General features: G+C 41.2%; 1 protein-coding gene across 15 annotated transcripts in view; it reads right to left on the bottom strand.

Annotated features, from left to right (window-relative positions):
• CCDC148 (coiled-coil domain containing 148) overlaps nucleotides 1-14,223 on the bottom strand; it is a 281,608-nt gene that overhangs the window by 48,252 nt on the left and 219,133 nt on the right. For 13 of the 15 annotated variants that reach the window (XR_012024035.1, XR_012024041.1, XR_012024036.1 and 10 more), the window contains 2 exons: nucleotides 3,513-3,630; nucleotides 1,096-1,236 (listed from right to left, as the gene is read on the bottom strand). Coding sequence is in view for 3 of the 15 variants with exons in the window: in XM_072811479.1 (XP_072667580.1) it covers nucleotides 1,096-1,236; nucleotides 3,513-3,630 (259 nt within the window). In the remaining 12 variants the exon portion in view is untranslated. Of the gene's footprint in view, nucleotides 1-449; nucleotides 603-1,095; nucleotides 1,237-3,512; nucleotides 3,631-14,223 lie in introns of those variants that run through there. The other 2 variants (XM_072811481.1, XR_012024038.1) reach the window with 2 other exon arrangements.

Here is a 14,223-nt window from a genome sequence, read left to right as displayed (position 1 = left end):
TCTCACCTACCAGCACCCACCCTTGCCACGTGCCTTACACTGGAGACACGTCAGTAAGGGCCCCTTTCCACCCTCTTCTGCTTGGTGAAACCCTTATTGCCTTAGCCCAGGTACCCGAGAGCTTTCCAATTTCTGACTTCGACTCTTGGCCAACCCCAGCTGCCCTGCTCACTTCTCCAACAAAACAATGCATCTTGCTTGAGGAGGCAGCCCTGGCGACGTTGCAGTGCCAGATACAGTATACGTTCCATACATATTTGTCCAATTAGTAAATGAGTTGTTCAAGAAGAGGCACACTCAATTTGTTAGTAAGTGAACAAAGTTTCTTACTTTTTAATTAAATATTTAGCTTCTCTCCTTAGATCTGTAAAATTAAACTAGGGAGAACTTTCTCCCTTAATTTCAGCATTGACTATGTTTTAGTGTGTTTATAAATGTGAACTCAGTTTCTGAAATTAAATTTATTTGCAATTTTCAAAAAAAAAAAAAATTCAGTGACATCCATTCATCTGTCCTCCTTCCCTGCCTTCCATCCGTCCATCCAAAAAGACTTTAAAATCCCTTCTCAGTAACAGGAACAGACTAAGAGGAGTCAGAAGTTCCTAGAAATGGTTAAATGACGCCTTAATACTTTTCCACAGAAAATGTTTTATCATTAGCTCTATTATCTTCATTTTAATTTCTGAAAGCTTCCCTCTGCTTTGTCTTATCAGTATCATCAGTTGTTGCTTTAATGGGATTTACATTATGAATTTAAACAAATTCTGAATGATAAACATTTAAACAATAAAATATGGTATTAAGACAACCTAAGTTTTAAAAATTATTTTTAACATAAAAATGTAAATTTAAAAAATAATTTTCAATGACAGATTCCTAATACCTTCAGATAAACTGTCCCATGGTCACCTATCAACTATTTTATAACATTAAGAATTGGGCAGTAATTGTGTGCTATCATTTAGCAGTAAAAATTATGCTAATCTATGTGGCATTCAAATGTAAATCTTGAAAATAATCTGAAACCCAAAACACTTCCATAAATCTTAACATCATGATGGCTTTTGCATCAATCATGCTAATTCCCATAATTACCTGGTGTTCATTGTATGTATTCAGTGTAAAGAGTGGCTTTTGAAGAATAAATTCTTCTTCAATTCCAATACCCATCCTTGCTTTTGATGCCGTTGTGTCTGACATCATTCTAACAGGGTCAAACTGAGCAACAATAGCAACCTAAAAGAAGAAAAAGCATGGCTACTTCGATTAAGATACAAGCTTCCTACATCTGGGGAACCCTGTTAATGTTTAATGTCCATTAAAGATAAAACATCTTTAATAAAATTTCCTAAGGACAGGCAGACAGAACAGTGAAGCAGGCCAATCCTAGAGATCCTTTTTTTTTTTTTTTTCAATCCTAGAGATCCACAAAGGAGTTAATGGTTTAAAAACAGAGCGTATTAAAAGGCCATGATATTTATTGTTTGCTACTGACTGAATAATTATAGTTATTATTAAATTTATAATTAAATTTAGATAAAAATTTATCTATCTGGTACTAAGTCACAGGAGATCTGATATAGAAAACCTACACATTGACTTTAAAAGTAAAAAATATTAATGTTTAACCGCTAGCAACTTATGGCCATGGTAACAACCCCACAAAGCTTTTCAGAAAGTTTAATCTGATCAAGCTCAGTCTCAAATATATTACTCATGCCTACAGTTGAGTTGTGTTGGCATTACTGGGCAAGATGGGTGAATCCTATTAAGTAACTAGAGTTCCAGGGACTGTTGTAAACCATTGACACCCTTCTACTGAAAAACTGCAGAGTCATTTTAACCTAACTGACCTTGTCCTTTATGATAATTGAAATCATTCAAACCTGTATCCTAATGAAAAGCCACTAATTTTGTAAATTATATGCACCATTAGTAACACCTGCCTGTTAATTCCTAAAGTCAAGAATTAACATTAAGAAAATGGCATTTTTAATGCCATTTAGAAACTGTAATGACATAACTGGGGGTTGAACATACTTTAATTATTATAGGTTTCCTAGTCAAAATGTCTTATACTGGTTCTAAACACTGATTACAGGTAATGGGCACCGATATTTCCTCTCTCAAAGAGTTCACAGATGGAAAGAATTCTAGTCATAGGGACTCTGTAAGCTATAAAAGTTACACTGTGATCAAGAATGTGTTTAGTAATAGTGACATTAAAGTTTTGTCCCCAGAAGGCCATGGTATGTAATTATTTGCTAATGATTGAATAATTTAAATTTTGTTGAATCTAGGATGACAAGGACTTACATTCCTACACTTTGAATTTATTTCTGTCATCTATTTTGTCGAAGAAGATGATATAACAGTTGTATGCATTTACATTTCTTCTAAATTATGCCATTTAACTAGACCTCCTTGGTTTGAATCCAGTCTGACAGTTAATAGCTGTGTGACTTTGGGGAACCCCTGTGCCTCCCCAGTTTACCCTTCTATAAAATAATATTGCTATAAAATAGAAATAACACATATCATGGGGTTGTTGTAGGTATTAAATGGGATAAAACCTAAGAGCATTCAGAATAGTGCTTTATACTTAGTATTTTTTAAAAAAATGTGAACACATTGCTACAAACCTCTGAGGCAGCTACTATTCTTATTCTCATTGTTCAGGGGAGGAAATGAGCTTAGGGAAATTAAGTAAAAGATCTAAGTTTCCTCTGCTAATAGGAGCAAACCAGGTTGTACCAGGTTTGACAGACATCAGAGGCCAAGTTCTTATCCGAGATTCCATGTTGCCTTCACTGACATGGATGGGAAATCAGAGAGTCATTTCCTGTCAGCCAGAAAATGGTGTCAATGGATTTTGGAGCTTATGAGTTGAATTAATCACTTCCAGATCAAATCTCTGAAAAATTATCAAGTAAAACTATTTTAATCACATTTCTCAAATTCTTATATTCCTGCTTTTGCCATCTACGGTCCACTTTAAAAACTTTGGTCTACTTTCTACGAGGCAAAGCAATGGGAGGCTCTAATTCTCTCACAAAAAAATAGTACTTTTAAAAAGTGGTTTTTCACGTGTTTGCTGATTGTAGGGTATTTCCAAACAGAGGTTTCTATCCCCAAAGAGGATTACCTGGCTCTAGCTCCATCAGGTTTTTTGAGACCATAAAATCCTTCTGGTAGATGCAAAGTTCCACTCCTGTAAATGGAAACTCTTCAGCTAATAAACTAGAGGAAATATGAATGCATTTACATCTTGGGAGAGCTAAAAAAAAAAAAATCTTGGGAGAGCTTTTTGAAAGGTGCTGATAAAATTATTTTAATATACTAAGAAACTGGAAACTGTTCAACATGAATCTAATTGTTCCCAGGAATGAAGACCGGTGTCCCAATTTGGCAAAGTTACATTTTATAATCACAGATGTTGTGAACTAAGCCTGCTAATAATGTTATTAAGGACACTTACAAACCACCCATGAAACTTTCCAAATTAAAAACACCTGTTTCCTCAGGGCTTCTAGCCGCCTCTCTCTCTCCTCTTCTTCATGTGCTTCTTGAAGGGCCACTTCTTTTTTCTCCACCAAACGCTTTTCCAGTAATTTTTGTCTATATTTCACCCTTTAAAAATAAATCACAAAGAAGTTGGGAAAATAATTATGGAAATTATATGAATAGGAGCACAGGGGCATAAAGCATGTTGGGGGCGACATCATGGGCATAGTTTATTTTTACTTGTTTTTGGTTGATGTCTCACATCCACACGATAAAATGCAGTGGTATAAAATGCAATCTACACTAATTCGAATAGCCAGAGGACTGCAGATCATGAGGCAGGAAAACACAGAGTAAAATCCAATAAATCCAATCCATCTCTTTCTTCCCTAGAATCATTGTATTGACTCTCAAACTGTCTGTCGCCTGCCACAGTTGCAGCTCATCCAACCCAACTGATGACAGTCTCACTCTTTGATTATTCCAGCAGTTTTCTGAAGACGAGTTTTAACACAATTTGAGATGTTAAAAGGGCTGTTACCAGTTAAATACACTTGCTTTTAGAAAGAAAAGTAAATAAAATACTATATTAATATGCCCAAAAGGTCTCAATTACTAGAACTTAAACCAAACTTTATATTATCACTCATTTTGTCAAGAATGCCTTCGGGGGTAGGGGGGCGTGTGTGCATGTGTATGAAGTTTAAAAATTGCACTTAGACTGTAGATGGCAGCAAAAACATGATTTTCCCATAGCATTGTTTCCATTCTTTTTAAACTCAGCAGGTACCAAAGCAGAGCACATTTCAATACCTCCAAACTCATTCGGTCCTCTTCTGCTGTTTTTAGACAGCCTCCCTTCCTATCTTTTTGCCCAAGCCACTCTTCTATTGAATTATAGAGAGGAGATTTATCTTTTCTAAAAGAGTAGGCACTTGGGTTCTCAAGGGAATAGGAGGCCATTGCCTGTCTTCCATTATTGATGGTTTAGATTTAACTTTCTTCAAGACATCAGTCACAAATGTGCTTTGCCCTTAGTGCGCCTACCTGGATTTTCCACAGAGGTACCTTCACTAAAACCTTTTAATTCTGGATCTTGAGGTTTGTTTACTGAGGTAGATGTTCACTATGAATCAAGTCCATTGGTAAGTGCTTTATGGGTTTTAACTCATTTAGGCTTCACCACGACCGGATGTTGGGGTACTATAATTGACCCTATTTTAAAGGCAAGGAAATGGAAGTATAGACTGATGATATAACTTGCCCATGTTCTCACGCCCAGCAAGTGGCAGAGCCGGAGATCAAACCCAGGCAGACTGACCCCAGATCTCACGCCAACCCTGACCTTCCCAGCTCCCTGCAATTAGCCACTAAGCTCTTCTCTCTTCCCTCCTTGATTGCTCCCCTCACCTCACTGACATGAATACTTACTGTGTGCTTACCCTGTGCTAGATATTATAAGCACATTGAGAGAAAGATAGCCCTTAGAAGTTTGTAGTTTAATAGAAAGACAAAAAACAAAACAAAAACAAGCCTAAGAACTAATCAAGGTATACAGTGCCTTCAGAGAGGTATAAACAAAGTCCACTAGGATTGACTGGGTTGTGGGAAAAACGGAGCAGATTCAACAAGAGCTTTGTGGAGGAGGCAGCATGTGAGCGGGGGCTCAAGGATTAGCATTTGGAGAGATGTGGTGGTGGAGGGGAGGCTGGCCTTCCTGGCAAACAGTGCCGGACAAGTGGGACTCAAGAAGCACACTCATACTCAGGCACCTGCAAATGTACGGTTGGCATCTAACAGTGGGCAGCTTTTTAAAAGATTTTATTTATTCATGAGACATAGAGAGAGGCAGAGACACAGGCAGAGGGAGAAGCAGGCTCCATGCAGGGAGCCCGATGTGGGACTTGATCCCCCGACCGGTATCACGCCCTGGGCCAAAGGCAGATGCTCAACCGCTGAACCACCCAGGTGTCCCAAGAGTGGGCAACTTTTAAGTTTTGCCCCTTGGGCAACTAGCTTGCCTTGCTGGTCACAGTTCTGAGAAGGGAAGAGGCCAAGGGGGCTAGAACAGAGTGAGTGAGGCACTTGAATCTGTGTCATTTGAACAGAGTGAGTGAATGAAAGACAAGCCCAGGGAAGTATCAGCAGGCTGAGCCCAGCAGTCACCTGGCTCCTTCAGGAAGATTTGCTCTTGGGGAGGAAAAGAATCTTTAAAACTAGGCTGCTCCTGAGGCTGACAGTAAGCAGCACAGGAGAGAAAGGAGGAGGGAAGCATGAAGTAGACGCTCAGAGTACAAAACCCACAATGGGCTTGAGTGGGAGAATCCTGAACTCCTCTCCTGGCCGTGGCTGTCCTCCTCCTCATCTGTGCTATCAGGAGTCCGTCATATACATGGGTTAAAGAAGACCTAGACCAGATCGCTTCCTTTCCTCCAAGGCCTCCACATCATGGAAACCTATTTCTCATTCTCTCCACTTCCACTAAGGCATGACACAACCTCCCTAATGAGGTTCTACTCGATTTATGTACTGAGTACAAGCTAAGTACACTACTGTGAAGGTTCAATTAAAAGATACCCTGGGATTTTATAACTACCATATGCTAATTCTCAGAACCTTTGAAAAGTTTCTATTCCTTTGGGATATATAGGTTGCTTTGTCTGCAACTAAGTTTTGTCTCCTGTGGAAGAGTAATACTCGATCCAGTTAGGGGAGCTTGACTAGTGAGGAAGAAGTTGCAAATCAGAGTCAGGCATTTAAACCTGTGTCTGAAGAAGCCCAGCTCACCCTTTACTCTGAGGCCCACTCACACATGCAACAAATGTTTACCAAGCACCTGCTCTGCATCTACCGCTGTTGCAGGCATTGGAGGTACAGTTTCAACACAGGAGACATGGTCTGTCCTCACAGAACTGACAATCTAGCGGGGATACATAGACCCAGCCAATTCTGTGAAAGGGTGGCCGTTGCTCTGAAGAGGCAATGGGACAGAGGCCTTGGGAGAAGCACTTTGCAGGCTTGGGGCATTCATTCAAGGAAGCATCCAAGAGAAAGTGCTCTAAATTTCAGACTTGAAAAACAGAGGGGGAGAGAATAAAAAGAATGTTCCAGGCTGAGAAAAATAGCATATGAAGTCCTAGAGGTGAGAGAGCACAATATTTTTGAAGAACTGAAAAATATTTGGAATGTCCAAGAGTGACGAGTTCCAAGAGCTAAGGCTAGAGAGACCAGAGGCCAGACTGGGGCTTTGCAATCATGAGGGCTTTGATAAGGGAAACGTGGTGATCCGAAAAACCTCTCCAACTCCTAACTCTGGGAAACAAAGGGTTGCAGAAGGGGAGGTGACATAGTCTCGACATAGACCAGCCTTTACAGATCTGGGCTGAAGACATAGACAGGGGGATCTTTATCAACAGCACAGAATCTCTCAGGGGGTTGGGGTAACTAGGTGACCGGCATTAAGGAGGGCACATGACGAGATGAGCACTGGGTATTAGACTATATGTTGGCAAACTGAATTTAAATATTAAAAAAAGGAAAAATATCTTCTCTTATATGGATATGGATTGTAAAGAGTCAAGACCAGGGAGGGGTATCCACATGCAAGTTGATGGTTTCCTAACCTAGGGAACTGGTAGGAGGTAAATATTGAGGAGATACTGAAGAAGACATAGATTTAAATTTTATGTAGGAAATAGAAAAAAATGGAATAATTTTTTTACAGGAGAGCAGAAGAAATAGAGAAATGAGTTAAGTTTTCCTTCTTGCATAATGAGCGACGGTGTCCCTCACTACAACTGGGAACTTAGAAAAACAGGGAAAAGAAAGAAATTAGGTTCAGTCTTGACATAGACCAGCCTTTACAGATCTGGGCTGAAGATGTAGACGGGGGATCTTTATCAACAGCACGGAATTGAGGCCATGGAGCAGATGGAATCAATCAGGAAGAGAGTGTAGAGCAATACGAAAAGTAGGTCTAGGAGTGATTGCCAAGGAAACATTTCAGAAAGAGACAGAAGAGGAAACCATTGAGGAGACTGAGGAAAAATGGTGCCAAAGCAGTGAAAGAAAATGACATTAACAATGTCAAATGCTACAGGAAAATCTCACATAACACCAAATGGTCACTGGACTAAATAGGGGGGAGTCATTGGTGATCTTGGCAAGAGCAGTTGGGAGAAAGGTGGCTGAACAACTCGTGGAGCAGACTAGGAGGAGGTGGAGGTGGATGAGGGAGTGGAGACAAGCCCTTCAGCAAGACTGGGGCCCCTGTAGGGAGGAGAGAGACGGGGGCACTGCGGGGAGCGTGCAGCTGATCACACTTGTGTTGGCTCCAAAGTGATGATCAAGATCCCTCTGGCCACCTTGGGGATTTGCCACGAAAAGTTTAAGCAAACAGGCAACACACTCAAACTCTTCATTTATACGGATGCTAGAGTTTAAACTCAAATAACAATTCCCTTTAAAGGGGGAACTCTCGGTGCCTCTTTCTTCTCTCAGTCTGGATAGAAACTTTTCTTTGCCTAAAGAGAAGTGATGCAGAAAAACTCCTGGGAGAAAGCCAAATACTCACATATTCATGGGGAAAGAAAATAGCAACACAGTAAAGTCAATCATTTGGAAAATTTTCCACATAAATACCTTTAGCTATTTGAGGTAGCAGATTTTCTCCAAATTAAACTGTTGCTATGAAAGTCAATGTCAGGAAGTGGCTAAGCTCAATAGTCTTTAAGTTGTGCACAGAATTCCCAAAAAGGAGTCCTAGGTCTATCTCTCAGTCCATTTTATTCTCTCAGAGTCCACAGAAGTGGGAAGTGTGGCAAAATGGGCATTTTCAACTTCTCGTGGGGGAGGAGAAGCATCGTATGGTTCAAAAGCAACAGCTGCTGCAGAATCAGGCTCGGCATTAACAATAATCTGGAAAGGATTTTGTTTAAGCCTCCAGGCCTGAGTGTAGTTGAAGGTACAGGGAGCTTTCATGTCGAAAGGGAGAGTTTAGGTACCTTTAGGAGACTCTTTATTGTGTACTGCACTCTAAGAGATGAATGGACAAAAGCAAATGGCTTGGAAGCACCTGGAACTTTAGTAGCAGGGTCTCTTCAGTAAAACTTCAGTGAAAACTGGACAAAATATTAAGTACTGAACCTTGACCTCCCCCCTGTCTGTAGCCGCAGGTAATTTCAATCTAAATAAACCTACAGCAACCAAGGGGGTTGATAGCTGATAGTGGCAGGATCTGCAACTTAAAACAACATCAGAAGCTTAGGCAGTAAATAAAACAACATAAAGGGATCCCTGGGTGGCGCAGCGGTTTAGTGCCTGCCTTTGGCCCAGGACGCAATCCTGGAGACCCAGGATCGAATCCCACGTCGGGCTCCCGGCATGGAGCCTTGCTTCTCCCTCTGCCTATGTCTCTGCCTCTCTCTCTCTCTCTCTGTGTGTGACTATCATAAATAAATTAATTAAAAAAATTAAAAAAATAAAACAACATAAGGACACCTCTTAATTAGGATACTGGAACCAGTATTGAACTCCCCCCAGAATTGTTTCAGGAAAGTGATTTGCCCTACTGAGTTAAAGGCAGTTTATATGCAAACTTGCTACTTGGGGTTGAGGTCACGTGGCTCACTCACTATTGAACAAGAACTCAGTCAACAGGCACCTGCAGGAGGAGCTGCTGCCAGAGGCTTTGGAGCGGCAGCCTGGTGAGCCTGTTCCTGCCTGTTGGGAAATCCATTTTTGGCTCAAGCCCACTCAGAAAGCCATTCTGCCCACCAAGTGGAGAGAAACCCCTCTCCTGGCCATGGGGTACTCCACCAGGGAAGAATCACAGATAGAAACACAGGCAGGCCAGGGGGCAGCACCTATCAAGAGTGGAAGGGGTGGGTAAGGGGAGAAAGGGAAGCCAGCCCAGAGAAAAGAAGGAAAAGAATGTAACTGGATGCTTCTAATAATATGAGCAATGAGATTAGACTCAGTGGGGAGCCCGGCTAAGGGCACAAGCGGGTGCCAATTTCTACAAATAGAATATGAATCCTGATACAAGGCAGTGACATCCTGGTACGGACAGGCATGGGGCAAAAACAAAGAGGATTCATAGTGTATCCACAGGACCAAGAGATGAACCCTTGCCAGCCCCAAACAGAGACTCTTCTTCCAGTTCAGAGCATTTCCTGGTCCCTTTGTGAGGTGTAAAGGCAAATTCCAATTGGAACTCTAGTCTTTAATTGATTCAGTTGGTCAACATATGGTTATTTGAGCACCTACTATGTGCCAAGCACTGTCCCCTGTGCTTAGGATATACCAGGGAAAAGATAAAACTAGACAAAAAAGATCCCCACCCTCTTAACTCTTACAGTATTTGTGGTTTGTCATAGGCTGCCTAAACTAACATTCTAATAAAATACGATTGTTCTTATTTAACTTATCACAAAGCCCTAAATTAGCCTCTTATATTGCTATAGAATAATGGTTTTCAACTATGACAGTCACTAGAATCACTAAAACTTATAAAAAGTTCTGATGCCAACCAAGGTCCCAAGCCAAACTAATTACATCAGAATCTGGGGTTGTGCTGTTGGGGCTCAAGCACTGGTGTTTTGTAAAAAGGTCCCCCAGGTGATTCTACTGTGCAGTCAGGCCTGAGAGCCAACACCCTTGGCCCACCGGTTCCCTAAGTTGAGCTAAGATCAGAACCACATGGAGGGCTTGTTAAAGCTCAGGTCACTCGCCCACCTCCAGGGTTTTTGATTCAATAGGAATGAAGCGGGGCCTGAAAATTTCCATTTATAAGACATTTCCAGATGATGCTGACTCTGCTGGTGTGAGGCCTACACCTTGAGAAGTAGAGTATAGATAAATATTCAGGTTAGAAGTTAGAAGGTTAGAAGGCCTCTGCCTGATTATTGTCACCAAGACAAAACCAGGAACAAATTACTACCCAGACAGGGCTTATTTCTGTTTGCAGGGGCCAAATAGCACACTTATATGCCTCCGGACTGACCCAAACTAGAAATTCCTGCTTTGGTGATACTGACTCTCAAGGGCAGCATCCTGCAACCTCACCTCCCCCTCCATGACCCTACCGCACACAAATGATGGGTTTCCCCAACCACAGTGGCCTCTCAGGCTCGGGTCAGTGTCAGCGACGAGCAGTTGCAAGAATGGCTGCTACTAAACCAATTTCTTTCTTCCCAATGGACGAAGTGCGGGTGTATCCTGATGACAGTTGAAGACTGCAGGCTACTGGACATATTTAAAGGGTATACTCAGAAAAATCAAAGAAGGAAGAAATAACTTGAAAATATTTCAGCCTTAAAAAGGAAGTATGAGACATTTCCTTTGGGAATAATTCTTGTAGCTCCAAGGGGGTGGATATTTTTCATACTGCAAGTGAAAACCCACAAATGAGAGTGAAGTACATTTTCCTGTTTGTGGCGACCAATTTCAACCTAGCGTCTGACTTCCCTTGAGTTAGAAACACAGACACATAAACAGCTGCGAAACAAGGACTTAAACCTGACAATCTAGAGTTGAACAGGATCACATGTGGGGAGAGGGCCACTGAAAGACTGTTGCAAATATCCTATAAGCTCCTTCCCCATATTAGTGCAGAAAGACATTTCTACCACAATTTGTCCCCCTTCTTCTTGTTAAATTTTATCTCTTTCCTTCTAGATTTCAGTTATCCTTTTATACCCTTAAAATTTGCCTAGAATACTGCTTTCTAATAGCATTTCCAGAGGTGCACCATTAATAAAGAATTAAGAATAATAAACATCTTTTTTAAGATCATGCACTAGCAAGAGTAAACAGCTTATTCCTGTGACCAAGCTTGGAGCTCGGCATCATCTAGAACCGCTTCCTGCCAGCATTTCAAACTGAAGAATTCTGTTCCGACTCCGATGTCTAAGGCCACCACATACACTGATGAAGACTATAGAACTCCACGCGTGGATTGCCTGCTAACTGCCTGTACTTTTTCTGTTCTCATCACTTATCCTTACTCAGCCTGCTACTTTAGCTCATCAGGCTCTCCATTTTTCTATGATCTATTTAAACTGTGTTCTGTGTGCCAGACGCGGAGCTAGATCTTCCCTCGTGAAGTTTGCTGTCCTACTTCTCCTCTCCCCTCCCCGCCAGGCTGTGAGGCACAGTCAGACTCCCTTTACCTCATTCCCTCTCCAGCTATGGATCCCCGGGTCTGTGTTTGTGAGGGTGTTATCACTAGTATCCCCTCATTGTCTTCTTTTCTTTCCACATATGCCCTGCAATTCCCAGCCCTGATCCTTTGCTGAATTTATTATGTATTTATAAAGTTGAACTTTACCTGGTCATTCAGCACTCCTCCAGATTAATTTTATTTACACCAGCTGCTTAAGATTCTCCCCCTTAGCAGAGAACCTCATCTCCTACTTTACTGGAAAGGCCATAAGCATTCATTTCCCCAATGTGCTTTGCCCACATCCAATTTTGTCAAGACTCATTCATATTTATCCTCTGCTTTTTAAGAAAAGTATGTATTCATGAGAGACACAGAGAGGCAGAGACATAGGCAGAAGGAGAAGCAGGCTCCTCTTGGGGATCCCGACCCGGGACTCGATCCCATGACCCTGGGATCATACCCTGAGATGGAGACAGATGCTCAACCCTGAGCCACCCAGACGTCCCTATCCTTTGCTTCTTAAATCTGGGCTTTTGTGCCATCAGCCTATTTGGTTCTAGGCTCTTGCTCCAGAAATGAATTTCTTCCTGTATTTCTTCAGTCTCTTTCTCATGGTCCTTTCCTTTATGGTTCTTTTTCCTCTACTTGCAAACTTCTTCAAAGGGGAAAAAAAATGTGCCTCTTATCTGAATCTCTTTTCAGCTGCCATCCTCTTCTTCATTTTCCCTTCACTGCAAAAATTTTTAAAAGAATAAGACATACTTTTGACATTAGTTCTTCACTACTCTTTTAATCCCAAACCCATGCAGTCTGGCTTCAGCCTCCTGCACTCTCTGGAAACTACTCTCCCCAGTGTCACCAGGGACTCCAGATTGTACACCTAGATTCTTTTAGAGCTTCTCTCTACTTAACCTGTCTGCATTGCCTGGGACTAGTGACCACCTCCTTGAAATGCACATCCTACCTCTCTGCTTTTCCTCTCTCTCTTTTAATGGCTCCTCTTCACCTGTCCACCCAGGGTCCCAACATGAATCCTCTTCTTAACTTACAAACATCTTTTGGGAAATCTGACTCCAGCTACAACAAGGCATCAGTGTCTGTAGCCTCCGCCTCCTTCAAACCCCCAAATACTCTGATCTTTTATTTTTTTCTTTATGTAAATTCAAAATTGGTTTCAGATAAATCTCTCAAGTGTAACTACATCATACTGATAGTTAAATACAGAGAGCATCTGCTTTATTGGGCATCTGAGGTTGGCGGCATAATTTTTTCACACAAAAAAAATCTTGGGAACAAACCTAATGACACATGCCTATGAGAATTCCGGAATGTCTCCCCGCATCCTTGTAGACACGAGCCACCCTGGTACCATGGAGAGGGCCAATATTCCATCTCGTCTGTTACTTTAGGTTTGTTCTAATTCAAAGGCAGAGATTAAGTTCCCATTGCTTGATACCTTATAACACAGCTGCAACAATTTTAACCTGAAATACTTATAGCAGGGTTAATTTCAACTACTTAAACATCACAGAATGTATAACTTTGAACAATATGACTCCTTGGAGCCAAGAAAATCTTTTATATCATTAACTGTCTGAGGTCACAACATTTGGGATTATTAGCTACTAATCATTTTATAAATCAGGAGAGGTCTTCCAAATATAATAATTTTATTAGAAGAGTTGTTGTTTTAATTTTATTCCTGCTTTTTGGCAGTAATCGGATACTAGGGCTAACTGCCTATTATGGCCAAATCTAGGTTTTAATAATTAGACCACATTGTGGTAGACATCTGTCTTTTTTTCTTTTTTTAATCTTCTAGCATAGACCTAGTAACAATCAAACCCTTTCAAACTGCCTTTCCTCATTCCTTCTAGGTCTGTTGAAACCTTTAATCAGAGAATCCTCCCCCTGCCTTTCCTGGTGACTAGATAGGGTTAATAATAGCAGTTACAAATATGGCCACAGTGACTGGCCCTCAGTGAGCTTCAGCTGAGCCAATCAGAATCTCTCCTGGGGATTTATAAATGGCTATTGAAGAAGAAAAGCTTTCTTTTCTCCCTGATGTCACTAAGCTAAAATAATGTAATTAAACCTGGAGCTGTTCAAGCCATGTCTCTTTTCCCCCCAGTCTCCCCAGCCCAGGCATATGAGGAAGTCCATATCAATGCACAAATAGATAAGAGTAAAAAAGTAGGAAGGGAGTGAGAGGAACCTACAGATGTCACTTGAGTACCTGAGGCAAGACCCACTCCTAGATTCCCATTCGGGTGACTCAATCTATTCTCCTTAAGCTAGTTTGAGTTAGTTTTCTCTCAGTTGCTTCTGAGGAGTCCTGACCAATAAACATATCATCTATGTATAAGGGAATACTTACTTATCTGTACAGACTCTGGAACAGGAGGGCACGTACCACTCTGTTCCAAGTGATAATCAGTTCATTTCCCAAATTGATGGCCCATGGAATGTTAATATCCCACAGGATGTTAACATGTGTGCCATGGATAATGTGCTGGGTGGTCAAGGAAGCCTGATAAAGATAAACAAAGTGAATA

Source organism: Canis lupus, chromosome 34 (genome assembly GCF_048164855.1).
Source record: "Canis lupus baileyi chromosome 34, mCanLup2.hap1, whole genome shotgun sequence".
In the NCBI taxonomy this organism is placed as follows: domain Eukaryota; kingdom Metazoa; phylum Chordata; class Mammalia; order Carnivora; family Canidae; genus Canis; species Canis lupus.
This window is presented reverse-complemented; position numbering and strand designations above follow the sequence as displayed.